Genomic DNA, 24,323 nt, shown 5'->3' on the forward strand with positions numbered 1-24,323 from the left:
CGTATGCATTTACTTCAACGCAACAATACAAATAGTGTTGTTTACATCCAGTTTTATAAAGAGTTTGAAATAACAATGTGCACTATGTGAAGCATGAGAATACCAAGTACAACATACCAGTATATATGGAAGATGGTGCAATAGAAGTGCGTTTTCATTATCTACTTTCAAGCATTTGTGATCCTTATATTCTTAAATCTATGCCCCAGTATGGAGAGATTCTTTTCATCGAAAAAGAAAAGAGGAAGAACTTTTTCCCTGGTATTCCAAATGGCGTACGTTTATTACGCATGCGCTTGAAGAAGGCTACACCTTCATATGTGATTTTCGGCCAAGATACAAGGGTTCCGTGCAAATCACTTGTTTCCTGTGACAATCAGATGGTCATATGGCAAAAAGCTATTCACTATGGTAAGTAATGTGACAAACTGGACAAGAAGACATCTGCACCAAAGGACAACAGTGCTCCCTCCACACCAACCCCGAAAAATACCAGTACATCGGAGACAGCCATCAACAACAATGATGCATCCTCCTCAACGAAACCTATAGTCGCAACTCATGCAGAACATGGTACACCAGCTGCAGCTAACAACGCACCCAATACCTGGGCAAATAAAAGTAACAACGATGATTCCACCAACAACAGTGACACCGAACCAATGGATGGGGGCGAGAATAGCGAACCACTGCTCTCCTTTAAATCGCTGGATAGCAATGAAAACGCCTCTCCTCCTAGGATTTTTTTATTAGTGTTAAACGACCAGCTTAAGTGCACATGAGCCGAAATAAAAAATCTCAATGAAAAAAGGCGGGTGGGTAATGTCAGAGACATAACTGAATGTCGTGAATACGAAAACAAATGACATGTTCCTTAACACTTCCGAATATCAATTAGTTGATCAATTGTATGAATTATGCAAGCATTCCCCTTTTCCACATTTTTCGCAAAAACAAAGAAGGCTTCACTTGATCTCGATTACTGTGAATTTCACACAGCGAAAAGTGCAAAAATCTAACCAAACTGTTCTACATTTGCACTAAACTGAGGATATTTTCTTTCGATTTGCGAACAACACATCCTAATAGTTCTTCAGAAAACTTTTAGAGCCATTAGAACGGCTGATTTTTTATAATGCTTTCCAACGATGCTTTTTCATCCATCGAAATGACTGGCAGCTGTGACGTAATCGCTCTTGTCGGAAGCGAAACTAGCTTTGCAAACGGCACAAAATACATCTGCTCGCATTGGCGATAGAATCCAAACTGATTAGATTTTTGTTAGGAGCTTTCTTTTACGTGATTTCGTTTGTAGCTTTTTCACTTATGGGCGGTCCTAACGGCTATAAAAATAGTCGCATACAGAATATTAATGTCGATTATTTTATTTCGCATTTGCACAATATATTGAAAGAAACTATCAATATGCTGTAGGAATTCGTTTCTAGCATTCATAAGGGTCAAATTGTGCAGTTCTCTACGAACTCTGGAACATTTTTCGCAAAAACACAGAAGGTTTCACTTGATCTCGATTACTGTGAATTTTACACAACGAAAAGTGCAAAAATCTAACCAAACTGTTCGAGATTTGCACTAAACTGAGTATATTTCCTTTCGATTTGCGAACAACAAATCCTAATAGTTCTTCAGAAAACTTTTAGAGCCATTAGAACGGCTGATTTTTTATAATGCTCTCCAACGTTGCTTTTTCATCCATCGAAATGACTGGCAGCTGTGGCGTAATCACTCTTGTCGAAAGCGAAACTATCAATATGCTGTAGGGATTCGTTTCTAGCATTCAGAAGGACCAAATTGAGGAACTCACTACGATATTCACCTCTTTTCGGAACATTTTTCTTGAACGATTTGTTGTACAGCAGCAGCTATTTTCTTCTCTTCCTCAGAACGCGTTCTGATTGGCTGGTGTTGACATGGGTCAAATGAGATAGGTTTTTCAATAGTGTACTATTGAAATACATCAATGCTTTTGCTATACACGTTTAAGTTGAAAAATCTCGATTCTATTGGTAGTTAGATTATATAAATCCTTCCACAGATCACTGAGCTATGAGCTATCAAAATACGAGAAAGCAAACGCGCCATATGAATTATCCTCTTTGATACTCGTTTATGCCAAACATTTCAGAAAAGTTTAATTTTGAACTATTTGAGATTATATCACACAACTGAAAATTTTATCATAAAATTGTGATCATATTCCCGATGGCATGTAGCAAAAATTATGTTGATTCGTTAGATACAACAAGAGATATTCACGATCAAAAACTTATCACTCTCTCAGAGGGTAAATTTCGAAAAGGCACCCCCATAGTAAAGTAAGTCGTATTCACGACAAAAAATCATCGCCCACCGAAGGCCGTTCTAGTCTACGACCAGCATGTGGGCCACCCTCCGGGTATTCGTAGTTTGAGGGTGTTTCCCGCTGAACCGCACGGACCGAAGGATGCGGCCAACAAAGATACTCGCCAACTTGTTATACTCATTCCACCGTCCGGTGCCGATCGCCAGCTGAAGGCTGGATCTCCCAAAGTCGACCACTGAGACCCCAATACGACATTAACTAATGATTCTGTGATATGTATATCTATTCTACAACTAATGATTCTGTGAAATGTATATCTTGAAAATCATACACGTCCTCGTGCACAGTAACCCAGATCCCAGACCTCACAAAAAACTTTTCGACCATAAATATCCACTCAGCACAACCACGACTCGAACCAGTAAAAGATCCGATTTTACAAGTTATGCAATAACTTGTAAGCAAAAAACACTTGTGTCTATAAAGCACGTTTCGAGTTCTTCACACTTGACCCAGTAAACGCAATTAAACTCACCAACACACTCTTAGTGAGAAGCCTTACGATATTTTACCAAGTCAACACTCTCACTCTCCTCTTACATTCCTACTCACACTCCTCGTAGAAATGCAAAACCACTAGCTCTCCCACTCTATCCATCCTTCTTCCTTCACGAAAGCTTCGCGTATAGAGAAACATGATTGGCTCAAATTAATTACATAGACTCCGAAAGCTCCGTACTAGTATACACCCCTTAAAATTACTCTGAGAACATTAGAATTAAGCTAGTCAGGGATACTCAGCACTAAGTAGATACATACACGGATTACTTATCAGAACGCAATCTAGGCTATCACTGTTTAAATGACGAACGTAAGATGTTTGTGCTGAGAGAAAAGTGCAAGTTGGAAAGTGAAAATTTAGAGGTTTTACAGCCACATAATCACTTTTGCTACTCTTCAAGACGAATTATTTGTGTAATACATAAGTTTCGATGTGTTGATTTATAAGACGAGCTGTTTGTGTTATGTTCGATAAGACTGGATTACTGTGAAACAGTTAAACTTGATATAATTGTACTCGGCATCTGCAGTTAAGGAGGTTGAAATCTTGATGTGAAGTGAAAAATAGGTATTCGAAAAACAGCAAAGGGAACTTTACGAAGCCATATTAGAACAATCTAAACAAAGAAAATCACCTGAGCATCAATAGGAATAGAAGCAGCTGAACGGGAAGTACAGCACGATGATCTTGTTGTTTGTTTTACTCAGTGTTTCGTGAATATCTGAGGAATCTCGGTCCCCAAACCTGCTAGGTTAAAACCAGTGAACAATGCGACGACACTCCGCGTCTCAAAGAGCGCAACGCCTGATAAACACCCCTATTCTGTACGTCGATCGATTCGAAATAATCCGATTGAATGTGCAATTTCCATTCTGCATTTCGTTCGAGTTGGGTATGAACTAGAATATCATTCGTTCGAGTTGTTCAAGTTTCGAGCATTACGCGATCGTCTTGCGTACGTATAGCTTCTGTTCGGGTTAGAACCGTTCTAATTTGTTTATACAAGTGTGACGGTTTCGTTTACTAAGAAATTAATAATATAAATAATAGAGAACCTGTAAGTAGTGTTACCAGCTTTGATGGTTAGTGTTCAAAATTTAAAGTTTTCCCAAACTATAGTCGATCGAATCATACAATTAAAACGGAAAAAAGAGTGCAAAATTCGAGCTCGAACGAAAGTGTAGATTCGTTCGTATCACAAATTCGTCGGATTGCTTAATCGGGGTGAAAACATACTCTCACGTCATCCTTCAAAGAAAACCTGCTAGGTTAAATGAGAAATTAAAACCAGTGAACAATAAGAAGTTAAAAATCAGTTAACAATCACACACAACCCCCGTCTCATAAAGTGCAATGCCTAATAAAACCTACTTCAACGTCATCCATAGAGGAAAACTGAAGAAACAGAATATCGTGTGTGGAACGATTTTACCGGAAAATACAACATCGAGAACACCAGAATAGAACAGAATATATGTTACGAAATACCGGATCCGGAACAGCAACGCCAACAGTAAAAAACCCAGTCCGCCGACCAACGCAGCAAGGAAAAGGCTGACACGGGGTAAACCCGACATAGCAACCGTTCCAACCGCCAACCACACGACATCGAAGACAACGTGGCCGATCGACGATATCGAACTTTGCTGAATTGTCAAAACCAAATTAACAAAAGGTTTAGCGATAGGAATTTTTAGTCAGTCTTGAGTGAGATATGTAAGCGAATCCATAGAACCAAAAATTAAGTGAAATAAAGTTTTTTTTTATTCAAACCGCGATAGTACACGGCATAATTGGCGCAGTCAGTAAGCCAAGTGGTAAAAACGAAACAAAAAGTGTTAGTGAAGTGAATATTCAAGAACATCTTTTATCGTGAAAAAAGTGGTACGATTCGACGTCCAACGGAGAACACGGAGGACACCGACATTCCAGCGGACATCCGGAATTTGAGATATCGGAAAGGATCGAGCCCGCCACCTGGAACCATCCCACAATCGCTACACGCTCAAAGAGCAGACTCCCTGATGAAAAGAATCATCTTGTAAGTAACCTTCACCTTATTATTATTATTAAGAAGTGAAAACGAGTGCCTAAGAGTGGCTTAAAGCAGTGAAAACTAGAAACGAGGTAATAAGCAAATAGTGAGGGTATATCATTAATAGCTGAACTCCGTGTGACTAGAAATTTTAAATTCACAAAATAAACTGCAGAACATATCACTGGCAATTAAAGTCCGTGATATTCAAAAATTAAAAATTTCAAAAACTAGTGCAAGGTACGACGCAAATAGAATTATGGTAGAACCAATTGACACGCAAGAGCTGGTCGAACAAGTCAAGCGACTGACCGAAAACCAAGCTCAACTAATCCAAACGATAAGTTCTTTAAAGAGCAAAGAGAATGACCCATTCTTTAGCTACACTACACCTGACCCGATCAGGAATATTCCAAATTTTAGCGGTAATAAGAAGGAAGTCTTAGCCTGGGTGCAAGACACCGAACAAACGCTACAACTTTTCGAACAATACAAAAATGATATATGTTATGGACAAATAGTCCGTAGTGTAAAAAATAAAATCACGGGAGAAGCAAGAGAAATCTTGATAGCTTCCGGTAACTTCCGGAAATTAAAGAAGCACTGCTTACTGCGTACGGTGACCGTCGCGTTATAACAAGTTATATCCAGTCACTCTTTTATGTCAAGCAGGGCAAGAAAAACTTGTCTGAATACTATAATAAAATCCGAGCAATAGATACTGCTATTAAATCAGCAGCCGACAATATGGATGACTACAAATCATCCACAAAAGCAATCAATTCTTTCATAAACCTCATGACAACAACACGGTTCATTGACAGGTTGAACGAAGAAATATCAATGCACGTGAGAAGTTGCGAACCTGAAACAATAGAACACGCTTTCGAAATTACGCAACAGTACTCTAATGCGGCATATAGATTTAGACTCGACCAAAAAGCACATAATCCGACACCTTATTCCACTCAACAGAATAGCGGACAAAATAAATACACAAAACTAAATGCAGGGAATTCTAACCCACGTCAGCACGATAAGACCCCATCAGATAAATTGAAAAACCGTTCACAAAATGACGAGGACATATCCATGCGGACTCACGTTTCCAAAATGCATATTAACAACCACGGACAAAAACAAATAGACACGGAACTCGACTCCGATGATGAACCAAAACAAGAATACCAGAACAAAAACACAAGTGACACTACGCTTGATTCCGAAGACGACGAATATTTAATTTCAGAAGAGATAAATTTTCAGCTTGCCCAAGGAAGAAATCAAAACAAATGATGAGCCAGAATAGCTTCATACCATATATTTCAATTATGACCTCTAAAAGAGAGTTAAAGTTTTTAGTCGACACAGGGGCGAACAAAAACTATATCTCTCCGGCTCACGTTAACATTGAAGATTGTAAAGATGAACAACCTTCTACAGTAACAAATATCAAAAGCGAATACATGATTAACAAATCAGCCTCAATAGATATTTTCCCAAATCAGAAAAAATTAGAATTTTACGTTTTCAACTTCCATAAATTTTTTGATGGCCTTATTGGTTACGAGTCGCTACGCGAAATTAAAGCGACACTTAATACATCCACCAATACCTTGAAAATAATAAAGAAATCAATAAAAGTACAGGTGTGTAATGTCAGAGACATAACTGGATGTCGTGAATACGAATAAAACTGACACTCTTTCTTTATACTTCCGAATATCAATTAGTTGATTCCCATTTTTCACTGCTAGAATTTGAACGATACACCCAAACTACAGTACAGATTAGTTACATCAAACATTCTGACACACAAATATTACAAAATAACCAGTATAGTTCTTTATGATAAAATATTAGTGGTTTTGGAAAGAACCTTTTATGAGAGCGTGCGTGAAGGGCCAAATTGTATGATTTTCTAAGATATTAAACACTGATTGGATATAAACGGTTTTGAACACTGTTGCGAATTTAGAACTGAAAATTGCAAAAAAAACATAGCACTGCGACCTGAGCGTTTGAGGTTTTGTACAACGCTAAAGGTCTGCTTTCATTGCCAACTGCTCCACCTGACGATCGAAGTCCAAATGAAAGCACGACATTTTTTTTTTTTTTTGCATAAATATCTGTTTATTAATCTTATTTTTGTGTATTACATCAACATTTTACAGTACAAGTGTTTTGACCCTTTGGCCTTTCATCTTTGTTGTTCATACGATTCGTTATTAATATTAGGTGTTTTAGTTACTCTTGTTTTACATACTAATGTTTAATCATAATATTTATTTTAATTATTTATAAAATGTCTACCTACTTATAACTATCCTTAACCTAATACGTACAAATTTTGAATTATTTGTATTTCAGAGATTGAGCACCTCTCTTCAAATTTCGTGCAGTATTGTTCGAATTTTTGTTCTAGTATATCCAGTGAGGCCATCTCATGTACTTCACTAGTTCTTGTCCAAGGGGGTAGATTTAGAATCATCTTTAAGATCTTACTTTGAATGCGCTGAAGCCTAAGTTTGTGTGTTCGTGCACAGCCCCGCCAAACAGGGATTGCGTATTCAATTGCGGGGTAGATGATTTGTTTATAGACAGCCATCTGATTCTTCAGGCATAGTTTAGATGTTCTACAAATCAGCGGATACAGAGACCTAATGAGTATGCTGCATTTTTGCACGATTTTGTCAACATGTGACCTGAATATCAGATGTCTGTCAAAGGTGAGTCCTAGATAGATAACTTCATCGGACCATTGAATGACCTCATCACCGAATCGTATTCTGCATTCGTCTGATGGGACAAGTTTTGGAGATCTTGAATGTCGAAACAAGATGACCTGAGTTTTTGCTGCATTGATCACAATTTTCCAGCTTGTAAAATATTCCGTTAAAGCGTCCAGACCTGTCTGTAGTTTATTTTTCAGAGCATTAATGACACGACCTTTGTAAAGAATGGCAGTATCATCAGCAAATTGTGACAGAACATCACCACCTGGAAGAGGTGGGATGTCTGATGTGAAAATGTTGTATAGAATGGGACCTAGGATACTTCCCTGGGGTACACCAGCAGGAATAGTAAATCTTTCTGAAAGTGCATTATTCAGAGAAACCTGGAATGCTCTATCTGCAAGATAATTTTTGATAATTCTAATATGATACATGGGAAAATTATACCGATGCAGTTTAAACACCAGGCCATCGTGCCACACATTATCGAATGCCTTTTCAATATCCAATATTGCCATGGCAGTCGTTTTGGACACTGATTTGTTTTGCTGGATGACGTTGTTAACCCTTGTGAGCTGGTGGATGGTGGATCTTCCTTTCCGGAACCCAAACTGTTCTTCCAGAAATATATCCTGTTCATCTGCAAAAGCAAGAATTCGCCTTTGTATTGACTTTTCAAACAGCTTGGATAGGGCAGAGAGTAAGCTGATGGGCCGATAGCTCTTGGAAAAGGAAGGATCTTTCCCCGGTTTCAAAACTGGGATAACTTTAGCTAACTTCCACATTGAAGGGAAGTAACCAAGCTCCCAGCACCTGTTAAAAATTTTAGCTAAGAAGACAAATGAGCGAATACTCAAATGTTTCAGCTCAATGTTGAATGTGTTGTCGAAACCGGGGGCCTTCATATTTTTGGATTTTTTCACAAAAGCCATCAGCTCATTCGCAGTGACTCTACTTTTCTCAGGAACCAAGCTGTCTGATTGGTCAACCTCAGCTACGCTATCAGCAACGGCTCTTTCATATGGACTAACAATGTTAAGTCCTAAATTGTGAGAACACACAAACTGCTGGCCTAGCGCATTTGCCTTCTCTACTGGTGTGATTAAAGGTATTCCTTCAGCTGCGTCCTGGGGTGACATCAGAGGAGGAATAGGCTTCGGTTTTTTCTTAAGCACCTTCGTTAAGGACCAGAAGGGCTTTGAATGTGGGAGAATTACTCGAAGCTTTTGCTGGAAGTTCCTGTTGCGAAGCTCAGATATCCTTTCCTGGATTATCCTAGTTAAGTTGTTATAAGTAGTCTTCCTATCTAGAATGCCAGTTCGTTGATACTGCCTCCGGTAGATATTCCGAAGTCGGATGAGTTTCTTGGTGACACTGTCGATTTGAAGAGAGGAACTCGGCATGTGTTGTACTGGAACCGTCCTATCACGAGCGACTGTGATTGAATGCTGGAAGGAAGATAGGGCTGCATCGATTTCCATCGGGGAATCAAGTGGCAAATCGATATTAATAAGTTGGTCGGCGATATGTTGAAATTGGACCCAATCGGTGCGATAATAGTTCCTCCGAGGTTGAATAGGCACTGTTTCTGGTGAAGATCCCAACGTCAATATTACTGGAAAGTGGTCGGAAGAGAGCTCGTTGAAGACAACCGGAGAGCTGTCTATGGCGATGTTGCTGATGAATATATCCAAAATGGAATGAACTCCCGATCTGGAAAGTCGCGTTGGTTGATCCGGAGCGAAGATGTTGTATTGTCCAGCTTCGTAATCTTCGGCAAGTACGAATCCGTTTCGATTCTGTCTTCTGTTTCCCCACAGCTCATGCCGTGCGTTCAGGTCCCCAGCAATGATGAATTTGTTCTGTCGTCGAGTAAGCATAGCCAGATCTCGCTTCAATGATGCACACGTACCATCTCGAAGATTGGTTTGTTTGGGGCAGTACGCTGCAATGATGATGATGGGTCCCATCGTCGTTGTAATCTCAATTCCGATGGCTTCTATGAGTTGCAATTTAAAGGCTGACAGAAGCCTGTGCTGAATGGATCGTTTAACGGCAATGGCAACTCCCCCTCCTCTGGTAGTTGTCCTGTCGAGCCTGTGAATCCTGTAATTGGAAATAAAAATAGAAATTTCAGGTTTAAGATGAGTTTCAGTTAAAATAGCAATATCGGCATTCTTCTCTTGAAGAAAGTCGGACAATTCAGCAGTTTTGCTCCTGAGTGAGCAAGCATTCCAATTTACTATAACCAACTCATTATATTGCATATTCGATGATGAATTTGCCTAAGGCGTTGATTTGATCTAACCGCGTTCTGCAGTTTCGTAGTTTTGTTGTCATTGTTTCAAAAATGACGATCAGTTGTTCAGCAGAGAATAAATCACCAGAGTCATCCTTTGCTTGTGGTTGATTATTGCCCCATCCAGGAGGGATTCTCGGGGAAGATTCTTTTTGGGATCCAGAGGCTGAAGTTTTTGGATTGCTGCGAGGAAGTGGCGGCAAATTCGGAATATCCCTCTTCGGTGGGAGCCGTGGGAAATTAACTTCATCCTTCTGTGGAACATTCTTGCGCGTTGATTGTTTGCGGGACGCCTGTTGTCGAATTTTTGTGAACTCAGCACGTTTGGGACACGATTTGCTAGTAGATGGATGGTCGCCATCACAGTTCACACATTTTACAGCGATGTCATCTAGTAGGCAATCGTTGGTATTGTGTGGTTCGGCACATTTCCCGCACCGACTTTTCATGTGGCAATTCCTCGCTCCATGGCCGTAGTTCAAACAGTTCGTGCACTGTGTGACATCCCGATGTACCGGTTTATACTTTTGCCATTCGATGATTATGTGAAATAATGATTTAATCGTTTTCAGTTGACTCATGGTGATGGAGCCCTTCTCCAGATGAATCAGGTACAGTTGATCTCTAAACTTTTTGTTCGTATTATGGCGCTTCATTTTAAATACCATCAAAGGCTTTAGTCCAGCCTCCGACAGTGCCTGCTTTAGTTCGGCTTCGATCATGTCGGGTAGTCCTCGAATTACAACCTTCATAGGTTTGTTGGCGGCAATATCGTGTGTGAAGTATTCCGCTTTTGTCTGCTTCAGATAGCATTCCACTCCTTTGTAGTGGTTCAAAGCCGGAACAGTTATTTTGTAGCCTTCAGTACATAAACGGATTGTTGCCTGTAGTCCTTTGCTGATCAGTGTGTTGAAATCCGAGCGTAGAGTTGGTGGGAAGCCCTTCAGGTAGAAAGGCGGCATTTTTTCCTTCTTCTGCAGTTCCTCTTCGACATCTACTGGCAGATCAGCATATTGGTTTTTACTCAGCAAACGGTCGTTTACCTGTACATCACTTGGCTTCAGACGCTTAGCATCCTTTGGATCCTTCTCGGATCTATGGCGGTTTTTACCCATAGCTTGGGTAGGTAGACAACTGCGAATAAAAAATAAAACAAAATCGAAATTAGTCGTAGTAGGTTATTCGTCTATCCACATCGAGTGTTAGATGACGAATGAAAGCACGACCTAAGCGTTTGAGGCTTTATACCACGCAAAACGTCTGCTTTCATTGACGACTGAAGTCCAAATGAGAGTTGCGACCTGAGCGTTTGGGGTTTTTAGCCACGCAGAAGGTGCACTCTCCAAAGCTACTGGTCCCACGACGTCTGCTTCCGTCCAACGCACAAGAAGAAATGATCGATTTTTGACCACGGTTTCCTTTTTATACGCAGTCAGTTGAAGATATGTGCCTGACTACCTCAAAATCGTCGTCCTTGCGCGAAAAAGCCAAGCAAAAGTAAAGAGTTTTCCGCGTTGTTTTCAAAGTTTGAGAAAACTTAATTTTTGAGTTGTTTGTGGTTATCTCACACTGTTCAAAATATTATCCTAAATTCCTGATCATATTTTTGATTAAATGGTTAAAGAATTATGTTGCTACTGTTAATACAAGTCGAGATATTCACGATTAAGTTCTGCCCATTCTTCCATATGGCTAATTTTGAAAAGGCACCCCATAGTAAAGTAAGTCGTATTCACGACAAAAATGAAAAAAATTTTGCAGGGAAAACAAAAATTGAACTTAACTGAACACAAATTCCAATTCATCCAGATACCCGTGAGACGAAATGGTTCATTCATAATCGATCAGGAAATCGTACTCAAACATTTTTCAATACTACCAGGACTATACGAAGAAATGAAAGGAAAGGCAATTTTGGCAACTCGGAAAAACATCGACGAAAGATCTGTCGAAATTAATTCTAATGAGCTCGAACTAGGGAAGGACTATTACGAAATTGAGAAAATCCCCCTAAAACATACGACGACCAAGTACGAAATAAGGGACGAACACCTAAACGAAATAGAAAAGATTGCTCTGAAAGAAGCAATTGATAAAAACAAGGAAGTTTTGTACTGCAACGACGACAACCTCACTTTTACCCACAAAATAAAACACAAAATTAGAACCACCGACAACATACCGATCCACACCAAATCCTACAGATACCCCAAAGCTTTTGAAGAGATAGTGAGACATCAAGTAGATAAACTTTTGAAAGACGGTATTGTAAGAGAATCTATCTCTCCATATACGTCACCAGTTTGGGTAGTACCCATGAAAGCAGACTCTTCAGAACAAAAGAAATGAAACGAACGAAAAAACAATCAGTGATAGATATCCTATACCGGAGATTACCGATATATTAGATAAGCTGGGAAGAACAAATTATTTTTCTACTATAGATCTCGCATCAGGCTTTCACAAATTTCAGCTCGATGACGAGGACATTGAGAAAACAGCATTTTCAGTAAACTCTGATAAATACGAGTTTACGCGTATGCCATTCGGGTTGAAAAACGCCCCTGCGACTTTTCAACGCGTAATGTACTGCACATTGAGAGAAGAAATTGGGAAATGTTGTCTGGTATATATGGACGACATCAGCGTATTTTCACCCTCTCTAGAACAACATAAAATCGACCTGGACAAAATTTTGAGAAAATTATAAGATGATAATCTAAAAATACAGCTTGTTTTTCCGCTAAGAGTTCCGATTTCTAGGACATACAGTTTCGGAAGATGGCGTAAGACCGAATCAGGACAAAATCGAGACAAATAGAAATTGACCACTACCGAAAACAGAAAAAGATGTGAGACAATTTCTCGGAATTTTGGGATATTATAGAAGATTTATTAAAGACTTTGCTAAACTAAACTAGAACTTGGAGGATACGACTACGAGTTAATTTATAAACCAGGCCAAAACAATGTCGCTGCGTGTGCACTTTCAAGAATAATGACAAACGAGATTAACGCGAACCCACAACACGAGACCAGTAATGAAGAAAAGAGAGCGAAGCAACAACCATACATTCCGCCGACTCTAGTGATGATTACTACATTTGGTGTACAGAAAAACCAATTAACACATTCAAGATACAAATCATCCTGAAAATTTCAAACATTGATTCCGAAGTATCAGAACAAATATTTTCAAATCGTCGACGTATTACAATCCTCAAACCAAATTACACCGAAATAGATATAGTACAAATATTCAAAAGATATCTTAACCCCAGAGGAATAAATTGCTTACGCGTACCCAAAGAATTAAGACAACTGGTTCAGTAAACTTACAAAAAACATTTCGAATCTAATCACATCTACAAAGTTCTCATTGCAGAAAGTTTACTGGAGGACGTCAGGCTGGAAGCAGGACAGGATAAACTAGTAAGAGTTACACACGAATACGCGCATCGGGGCATAAAAGAAAACAAAGCCCAAATCCTACAAAGGTATTACTTTCCCCAACTCGATCGAAAGGTTAGAGCCGTAATAGATAGTTGTGGCGTTTGCAAGAAAAGCAAATACGATAAACTTGACACAGTTAGAGTTAGATTAGGATATGAACGAATCGTTAAAAAAATCGATCTATGCAACATCGAACTAAACATCAACCATATTGAGAAAATAACTCTATCCCTCAAAACTAGAGATCACTTACACGAAGCACTATCAAGGAAAATTAAAATTGCTAGAGAGAAACTTAAAAGCCTTAAGCCCCACAGACAGAAACTCGGATTAATCAACGCATTAGGAACAATGGTTAAATACATAGCAGGTAATCCCGACGAAGAAGGTTTAAAAACCATACAACTAAGCCTGGAAATGTTACAATATCATGAAAACAAAATTGCAAATAACCAAATGAAACAAATCAATATCAATACTAGTTTCCAAAACAGAATAAATTATGTCACAAATATCATTAGGAAAACTAATTCTTAAATAACATTAATAAACAACACACTTAGAGAAGATACTATTACAGAACACATTAACTTAATACTCAGCATAAATTCTCTCATTAATACACTAGAAGACATAGAAGAGCAAGTTGAATTTTCTAAACAAGATCTATTGAATAAAAATATACTATCGTTAAAAGAGAAAGAATACATCTTTCATAGACTAGTACAGCAGGACATGAACCTCAAATTCATAGACGAGATTTTTCAATTCAGTTCAGCAAGTTCAACAATCATCAAAGACAACATCGTTATTCTGATAAAGATATCAATACTGGACAAAAGCCCCTACGAGCTACTAGAACTACAGGCTACCAGCATAAATCAGACAAGAATCAGAACAAAAATCCAATTTGCAGCTAAAAGACAGAACCATATATTGCCACAACTACAAAAATGAAAAATTTGAGACAATTCAACACCGCTTGAAGACGAATGCATCTATAGAATTCTAATACACCAGAAACCAAGATGTCCTATAAGAAAAACAGATCAAACGACTACAATAAAAGAAATCAGAAGAGGCGTCATATTCATCGATACAAACATTCATCTAAAAGTCTCTAGCTCCTGCGGCGACTCCACAGTCATAACGGAACCGACCGTCATCGAGACAGAGAACTGCACCATAAACGTACTAAACTATACTTTCCACAAAGAAGACGAATTCTCACCAAAAGAAGAATACCTGGTGCCAACTTACAACAAACACCCAGAAACAACCAATAATATACAAGAGAAAAATGAAGACCTCAGTATACAAAATCTGGAACTCCTAGAAGAGATCAACCTAAAACCTTACCAACCCAGAAAAACCACCATCGCCGGAAGTACAATCATCACCATAGTAATCATTAGCCTTCTCATCCTGGTAATCGCTATCAGTAAGAACAGGAAACGCAGTGAAGATAAATACACCACAAGAAAATCTACGGATCCCGAAATTTCGGAGATCAGAATTGAGAAAACCGAACCGAAGACGATACATTTCAAAAAGCTTCCAACAGTACTGCTTCCAAACAGTCGACCGAGGACGATCGACGCTTTTAAAGGGAAGGTGTTACGAAATACCGGATCCGGAACAGCAACGCCAACAGTAAAGAACCCATAGTTCAACATAGCGACAGCCGAGAGTCCGTCGACCAACGCAGCAAGGAAAAGGCTGACACGGGGTAAACCCGACATAGTAACCGTTCCAGCCGCCAACCACACGACATCGAAGACAACGTGGACGATCGACGATAACGAACTTTGCTGAAAATTAAGTGAAATAAAGTAGTAAAGGGTGATTTTTTAAGAGCTTGAGAACTTTTTTAAACAATAAAACGCATAAAATTTGCAAAATCTCATCGGTTCTTTATTTTAAACGTTAGATTGGTACATGACATTTACTTTTTGAAGATAATTTCATTTAAATGTTGACCGCGGCTGCGTCTTAGGTGGTCCATCCGGAAAGTCCAATTTTGGGCAACTTTTTCGAGCATTTCGGCCGGAATAGCCCGAATTTCTTCGGAAATGTTGTCTTCCAAAGCTGGAATAGTTACTGGCTTATTTCTGTAGACTTTAGACTTGACGTAGCCCCACAAAAAATAGTCTAAAGGCGTCAAATCGCATGATCTTGGTGGCCAACTTACCGGTCCATTTCTTGAGATGAATTGTTCTCCGAAGTTTTCCCTCAAAATGGCCATAGAATCGCGAGCTGTGTGGCATGTAGCGCCATCTTGTTGAAACCACATGTCAACCAAGTTCAGTTCTTCCATTTTTGGCAACAAAAAGTTTGTTAGCATCGAACGATAGCGATCGCCATTCACTGTAACGTTGCGTCCAACAGCATCTTTGAAAAAATACGGTCCAATGATTCCACCAGCGTACAAACCACACCAAACAGTGCATATTTCGGGATGCATGGGCAGTTCTTGAACGGCTTTTGGTTGCTCTTCACTCCAAATGCGGCAATTTTGCTTATTTACGTAGCCATTCAACCAGAAATGAGCCTCATCGCTGAACAAAATTTGTCGATAAAAAAGCGGACTTTCCGAATGGACCACCTAAGACGCAGCCGCGGTCAACATTTAAATGAAATTATCTTCAAAAAGTAAATGTCATGTACCAATCTAACGTTTAAAATAAAGAACCGATGAGATTTTGCAAATTTTATGCGTTTTATTGTTTAAAAAAGTTCTCAAGCTCTTAAAAAATCACCCTGTAGATAGTACACGGCATAATTTATATATATATATATAAATATATATATATATATATATATATATATATATATATATATATATATATATATATATATATATATATATATATATATATATATATATATATATATATATATATATATATATATATATATATATATATATATATATATATATATATATATATATATATATATATATATATAGTTAGGACATCACTTAATTAGCTTATATGGAATAAACACAGATAGAAGAGATTTAAAATGGGACGGTTTTCTAGTGACGAAACCGTCAATAACAATAACGTTTACTTAGGGCTTGTATTGTGAAGCCTCAAACAAACGAAGCAACAAAAAATACCCGCTGTGAACACTTTGCAAGACAGTAGTGAATGAGAGACCTATATTAGAGAGAAACTGGATGGGTGAGAGTATATGCTACTGAACAGACCAGTTCTCTTGTATGGTAAATTGTCTGTGCTCATGAACTAAGCAATCCATGGCAATGCAATGGAATTAAGCGTTTATTCTCGATAGAAGCAAGGTCATATATGAAATATTTACGGTGGTTTTAAGTGTAGGTTTGCAGAAAATATTTTTGAACATAACGTTTGTACTCCAAGATCAAATTTGATCACATTTCAAAAATATTAAAAACATTGTATAGCATAAATTTTGCATTTGAGTCCGTTCTCAAAACAATTAATTTGATACTTGAGAATTTATATTGTGTGTTCATCCTAGAAACACTAGAAGCAATGTTCTATAAACTAATATTCATCGGAACTAAAAAATTATGAATCTAGTTTTCTCATAGGCATCTTCAATATGAGAGCCGTTCATCAAATGCTAACCTCATGAAGTATACTTATCAGCTGGCGCACATCTTCATGAACTAATAAACGAACGAAGCAGCTCTGAATTCTACCTAGCAATGTGTGTGAATAATTCTGCATAAAATGTTCAAAACGACGTATGTAACAATGAGAGATTCTCTTTGTTTACTTTCTCTTTTGATTATTACGGCACTTTTAGCAATCCTTCTTTCCAATCATTTACCGATAATAATAACTAAAGCTATCATCTTTTAATCTGCTCTGGGAAAATTACCGAAAAAGCAGGAATATTTCGCAATAATCGAAAGAGAAAGTAAACAAAGAGAATCTCTCATTGTTACATACGTCGTTTTGAACATTTTATATAGAATTGTTGGATGAATTCAGGAAAACTGAAACTGAACACCAATGAAATTGTTGACGATTAGAAACGTCTTAATGCTCAATACGGAAATTCGAATTGTGCTAATGTTTCAAAAATATACGGTCAGCCCGGCAGCCCGGCAAGTAGATCTAGACCCGGCACTGCCAGACGGGACCCGTGCAGGTGGTAATTTATGGGTTGCCAGAAACGCTTCACTTATAGAGTAAGCTCAGAATTACAGTAATTTTAAACACTTCCCACCAGGTGATTTAAAGATGGAATTATATTATTTATTGATGAACATTAAATTAAGTTGCGATTGCGCTGGTTTTGCACAGAAATCGCTATTTACGAACGGAAACCGAAGCTCGCAAAAAACAAAGAATTTTTATATAAATACTTCTTGACCGCAGTTTGCGAGGTTATATTAGAAACGTTAGTATTCAAAAGTATTTGCCTATTTTTCAAATTTAATTCTGATGATAAGAGAGTTTTTTACCGTCACTATGATTGGTCATGTCTCGTAAACAATTCTGTAATTTTTTGTATGGATAGGTTTGGGTAGCAAAATGTTAGGAGTTGTTTCATACCTGAAATTATTTTTACGGAACTAATTAAAATTCATTTCGGGGTTTTGATGTGCGGTTTATGCAAAGTACATATGACAAATCCTATAATAATTACCAGTTTTATAATTTAAATATTAATTTAGATGGAATTGACAAAAAATCATATTTTGTTATACAACCGTATGCGCGTTGGAGTTTTATTTAATAATAGATTAATTAACTTACCAAAGAAAGCCAAATATTGGTAATAAGTAGTTGATTCTTCTCGTCCTACAATCAGTATATAGTTAAAAATATGAATAACTACAAATTCCAAACAAAGTTATATTATGAGCGTAAATGCCTGACATTTTAACCTATTGAATTGTGTTGCAGTATTTGAAATTGACTATAGGCTACAGCTAGGGTTATTCCACCGAATACCGCTTTCGCATTTATTATTTTTCGTTGATAAAATATGGACAAAAATGTAATGAGTTGAATGTACAATCGATATCTGGCATTATAGGAATGATCAAGAGGAAAATCACTCTAAACATTATCTAATCCCGACTCTTACCAAAAAGTATAATAAATGCGTATTAACGTTACTGCAGCTGAAACTCCGCCAATGCACTACCGCTCTCAATTATGAAATAGCAACTAGACTGGGCAAACAATATGATTACAGGATTCTATGCAAGAGGCTTTTGGTTAGTCTGTGGTCGACGCAGTCCGGTCACCTCGTCGGCTTGTCGGCTTGACCCAGTGAGCGTCACCTCATAGATAGACTTGCAAAGAAAGATTAACTTCACTCTGTTATGCCGGGCTGACCGCTCTCATTATCGCTCTTATGTGAGGCAACAGTGGTGGCGATAATACGTAATAATCAAAAGGATTTGGCAGATTCGTGAATGTATTGAAGGAATCGTGTGATTTAAGAAAGTGTGGAGAGAATTATGCCGACAGAAACTACAACCAGGGTTGATCTATCAAATATCGCTTTCGCATCTGTAATTTTTTGTTGATGCTGTATATTTTGCTTATATCATACGAGGAATCAGTCAATGGAACAATCAATACCTGGCATTATTAAAGTTTAGGAAGAATGAATTTATGCGGAGTTTATTGTAATTCGCTCCCTGGGATCGATTCTCCTAATTATAGATACAGTGGATGCTTTCATTTGATTATATGTATGCGAAAGTACATTTGAAAAGAAAATAATTGTTTACCACTGAAACGCTCGGGTTGGGATTTTCATCGATTTTATTTTCAAAAATTTGTAACTCCTGAATTATTGTTGAAATAAATTGACCGATCTTGTTGCATTTGGTGTCAGAAAAACCGGGTATTCTTTAATTTCATTCTGCCTTAATCGGTGTTGATATGGTCCAAAAACACTGGTGTTATTCCAGATCGCCTTGGGGTAAGTCGGTTTTGCCATTTGGAGTATTCTATCTAAAAAACTAAAAATGTATATGGGAACAGTTCTGGAACAATGTTAAATGTGCAAGATTTACTAAAACGCATCAATTTGAATAAACTAATCATTTGGCCAACCATCCCAGAGGGTACTGGAACCGGTTACAAAACTTCTGAAAAACTTCTTTGAAAAGGCGCAAAAATGTTATCAGGAAAAACAAACCGGTTCCCGTACCCTCTGGGATGGTTGGCCAAATGATTAGTTTATTCAAATTGATGCGTTTTAGTAAATCTTGCACATTTCAGATTGTTCCAGAACTGTTCTCATATACATTTTTAGTTTTTTTGATAGAATACTCCAAATGGCAAAACCGACTTACCCAAGGCGATCTGGAATAACACCGGTATTTTTGGACCATATCAACACCGATTAAGGCAGAATGAAACTAAAGAATACCCGGTTTTTCTGACACCAAATGCATCAGGATCGATCAATTTATTCAGTAGTTACAAATTTTTGAAAAAAAAAGATCGATGAAAATCCCAACCCGAGCGTTTGAGTGTTAATGAAGTAAATTTTTCAAGCTAACCGGAATGAAGGATAAACACGTAACAAATTTTGTATCATCGCAAGACACAATTATGTAAATTTGAAATCACAAGCAGTGTTGATATAATATTGCAAAATAATATTACAGCGTATAGCTATCAAAAGCGTTCAACATACATGAAGGAATGACAACATTTATGAACATTGAGGTATACTTAAATTTCGTGCGTAGCTCATACGAAGGTTTTCTGGAAACTAATGGAACAGCTACACGATTTCTTGCATGCATGAGGAGCTGAACTAGATTTTATATTACTTCTTCCATGAAGGTATTCTCATATTGATACTTCATCAAATTCACACCACAGAACAATTACAGAAATCAACAGCAGGAAAAGTGGCGAATCGAGATCGACTTTCTCCAGTTTGAATGAAACTTGGTACATGTATTAAGAAAAGCTATTTGTTTGCAGGGATGAAGAAACGAGTTCGACTCAAGACTGATTTAAAAAAAGAGAGGGTGTCATTTGCATGTACTTTAATCAAATCGTTGAAAATCAAAAACTGTAAGTAGTACCAAAAAGGTTCCCAGGATGAAGTTGCCAAAAATCGGTTCAGCATTCTAATGAAATACACACTCAAATGAATATTAAATACTTTTCCAATCGAAAAACAAAAAAAAAAGAAAAACATCGCTTCAACATTTTGGTACGAAAAGCACATAGGACTTCGAGGAATCATCTCATTAGTGATATTTTACCGGTTACTCGACTTTCAATCAAGAAGTTGTAATAAAATCAGGGTAGCAGCTTAATAACTCTCATTGTACCCAAGCGTAACCAAACGCAACGTTTCGTCTTAGATTCGTCAGTGCAGAGAAGTTCAAATTGAACTGATTAATGGAAAACTAGGCAGTTCAATTTGAATCGCTAAACAGACATAGAGTTAACGCTATTTGCGAAACACTTTTCTTAATTGCGCCGAAGCGAAATGTGTAATTTGACGGCTTGGCGGGAAACGCAGGAATCAGAACAAATTGGCTCAAATGGCACGTTCCCCTTGATATTTGGAGATTTGTGCCTTGCCATCAATTTGTTTTTAGCATCATTTTCCCGATATATAAGAGGGAAGGATTGAAAGGAAATGGTAAGGGTTGGACTAGGAGGATGGGAAAAATTGACGACACAAAAACACATAAAAGCAGACGTAAATTCTGCACCCCTAAGGGATGCTGAACAATCTGCTGAGGATCACATTTAGTGGAAGCAGAAGTAAATTCTGAACCTTTACGAGGTCCCGAACAGTCTGCTGTTAATAAAATCTCCAACCCCCGAGAGGATTTTGAGATCTTACAAAAGCGACACCATTCTGCACTCTTGGAAGAATGCAGAACGATTCGCAGTATGTACGAGCGGAAGTAAATTCGGTACCCCCTAAAGGAAGCCAACCAATCTGCTAAACCCTACTTAAGGTGAATACAGAAGAGATTCATCCACTCCAGGAAGAATGATGAACCCTTCTGATTATAGCTCCTTACCACATTGGGTGAGAAACGAGAGAATATCCTTCAATTTGAGCTCCGCATACACAGACTCAACCATGTATGGAGAAACAAAAACCCAGATACGTAGCTGCGTCAATGCGGGACAGTTACATATCAGATGATATGAAGTACCATAATCGCATTCACACAAATCACACGAATAATACTCAGCACGTTGAATAGTAGCCATGAGATAATTGAGTTTGCAATGTCCAGTCAGAGCTCTGACCAGAATACTGCAATGATGCTTGGAGAAATGCAGTAGACACTTTAACATTTTCAAATTTAAATCTGGTAGAAATACTTTTGTCTGAGCGCAAGTTTGCAAGCTGCGCCAGTAGCTGGCATGTTTGGATGCAGCCCAAGAACGAATCTTGTGCTTTATCCAACTAGTTGAAAGTGGTAAAGCTGGTTCAGGACCAACGAAATCATTCGTTGCACCAGCTCTAGCCAACTCATCAGCCCATTCATTTCCAGTAATACCCGAATGGCCGGGTACCCATAAGAAGTAAACAGCATTTGAAATGCTGAGGTCTTCAATTTGAGTTGGACATACGATCACTAGATTCGACCGTGAGTCATTCGAACTGAGTGCTTTAAAGGCTGCCTGACTGTCGGAACAAATATAAATTCGTTTACCACAGATCCTCTGCTGAAGCGCCGATTGTACTCCACACAGAATTGCGTAGATTTCTGCTTGGAACACTGTACAGTATCTACCAAGTGAATGAGAATGCTCCAGCCTCATTTCACGACAGTAGACACCAGCACCAGCACGACCATTCAACAGAGAACCGTCCGTATAACAAACTCAAGTTGTCGTTCCAGACAACCAGACAACCATTCCTCACGAAGAGGATAGCTCACATTGAATGTTTTGAAAAGAAAACTGCATGTGAGAGTTAGATCACTAGGAGCGAGTAGCATAATCTAATGGGTTACTGTTCCAAAGCCCTGTAACCTTAAGACGGTATGCACAAGATAATGCTTCTTGTTTTAGGAACACATGTAGTGGTTTGATACACAGTAGCGCCTCTAGAGCAGCAGTAGGAGTTGTCGTGAATGCTACTGTCATCGCCATTAGGGCCATCCTTTGGAGATGATTTAGCTTTGACTGAACTGTCGCGACTTATCCTTTCTGCCACCATACAAGACATCCATATGCTAAAATTGGTCTAACAATAATTGTGTAGATCTAATGAATATATCTGGGTTTGAGTCCCCATGATTTTCCAAAAGCTCGTCTGCATTGGCCGAAAGCCATACAAGCTCTTTTAATTCTGAAGTCAATGTGAGCAGACCAATTCAGTTTTGAGTCAAGAATAACCCCGATGTATTTAACTTGTTCGACCACAGTGACCTCTGAATCAAAGAACTGCAACGGACGAGCTCCTGTGATTATCCTACGATGAGTGAAAAGCACCATTGATGTTTTGCCCGGATTTACAGATAATCCAACCTGACAACACCATTGTTCAACAGATCGCAGGGCTTGTTACATTAAATCAAAGAGAGTGTTAATGCTTATACCGGTCATCAATATATGATAATCGTCGGCAAAACCATAAGTCGGAAATCCAAGGTTATTAAGTTTCCTTAACAAACCATCAGCGACTAGGTTCCATAGAAGTGGGGATAGTACACCACCTTGAGGACACCCACAGACACTCAGCTTTCTAATCTCTACTTGACGAAGCGATGAACAAAGAAGTCGATTGCTAAGCATTGCGTGTATCCAATTTGTGATACTTGAAGGTATGCCATGGCCACGGGCTGCTTCCAAAATTGAATTGAAAGACACGTTATCAAAGGCACCTTCAATATGTAGGAAAACTCCCAAGCAAGATTGCTTTTGTGAGAAAGCTTTTTCAATATTGAACACAACATCATGTAACAGGGTTGTAGTGGACTTTAGTCGCTGGTAAGCATGTTGCATTCCATGTAGCGGATGCACGCCCAGACTAACATTCCTGATATAGTGATCGACTATGCGTTCCACTGTTTTAAGTAGAAATGAACTAAGACTGATAGGCCTGAAACGCTTCGCTTCCTCATAAGTGTCGCGACCGCCTTTGGGAATAAATTTGACAATTATTTCCTGCCAGGCTCTTGGAATATATCCAGTCGCAAGACTAAAAGTAGGTATTTTCTTCAAAACATGTTTGAAATGTTCATACCCTTTCTGCATTAACACTGGGAAAACTCCATCCTTCCCAGGAGACTTGTACGGAGCAAAACTCTCAACTGCCCATTTGACCGATTCAATCGTCACAACGCTTCGAGCAAGGGCCCAAGAATCGTAACTACCTAAAAAAGTCTCGGGAAGCGCTGTCGGTGATGGATCCATACATCCTGGAAAGTGAGTGTTAAAAAAGGCGGGTGGGTAATGTCAGACATAACTGGATATTGTGAATACGAAAAAACTGGCAGGCTCCCATCACTTTCCCGAATATCAGTTAGTTGATTGATTATATGAATTGTGCAAGCTTTCCCCTTTTTCACTAATAGAGTTTGAAGCGATGCACCCACATTAAAGTACAGATTAGTTACATTAAACAGCTACTATTCTACAGCTATATATTCCAACCTTGAAACATTTCCTTTTTAATTTGCCAATATAGGAGGCTAGGTACGACAAATTTGTAGTTTATTTTTATTGAAGCTATGCACCCTCATTCTTGTTTACGTCCGTATCCGCAATACGACGAACGGGTACTTTCGAACGAATACGAATAAGCCATTCTTGTTTTCACTCGAATGAATTCGAACGCGACTCGTTTGCCACAAAATATTCAAATATTAGTAAACTTCTTAAAATAAATGCTAAGCCTTGATGTAATCAGTCCAATTCATGTGATTAACCATATGCGAAACGCTAGAATGTATG

The 24,323-nt window shown here is 38.4% G+C and overlaps 1 protein-coding gene across 9 annotated transcripts in view; it reads right to left on the reverse strand.

Annotated features, from left to right (window-relative positions):
- Positions 1 to 24,323, reverse strand: part of LOC131427551 (neuronal acetylcholine receptor subunit alpha-7) — a 1,487,406-nt gene that overhangs the window by 980,857 nt on the left and 482,226 nt on the right. For 7 of the 9 annotated variants that reach the window (XM_058590843.1, XM_058590842.1, XM_058590845.1 and 4 more), the window contains one exon: positions 18,165 to 18,209. The exons of the other annotated variants lie outside the window; for them this stretch is intronic. In XM_058590843.1, the coding sequence (XP_058446826.1) occupies positions 18,165 to 18,209 (45 nt within the window). The remainder of the gene's footprint in view (positions 1 to 18,164; positions 18,210 to 24,323) is intronic. 9 annotated transcript variants of the gene reach the window in all.

The sequence above is a fragment of the Malaya genurostris genome, chromosome 2 (assembly GCF_030247185.1).
Source record: "Malaya genurostris strain Urasoe2022 chromosome 2, Malgen_1.1, whole genome shotgun sequence".
Taxonomy (NCBI): Eukaryota; Metazoa; Arthropoda; class Insecta; order Diptera; family Culicidae; genus Malaya; species Malaya genurostris.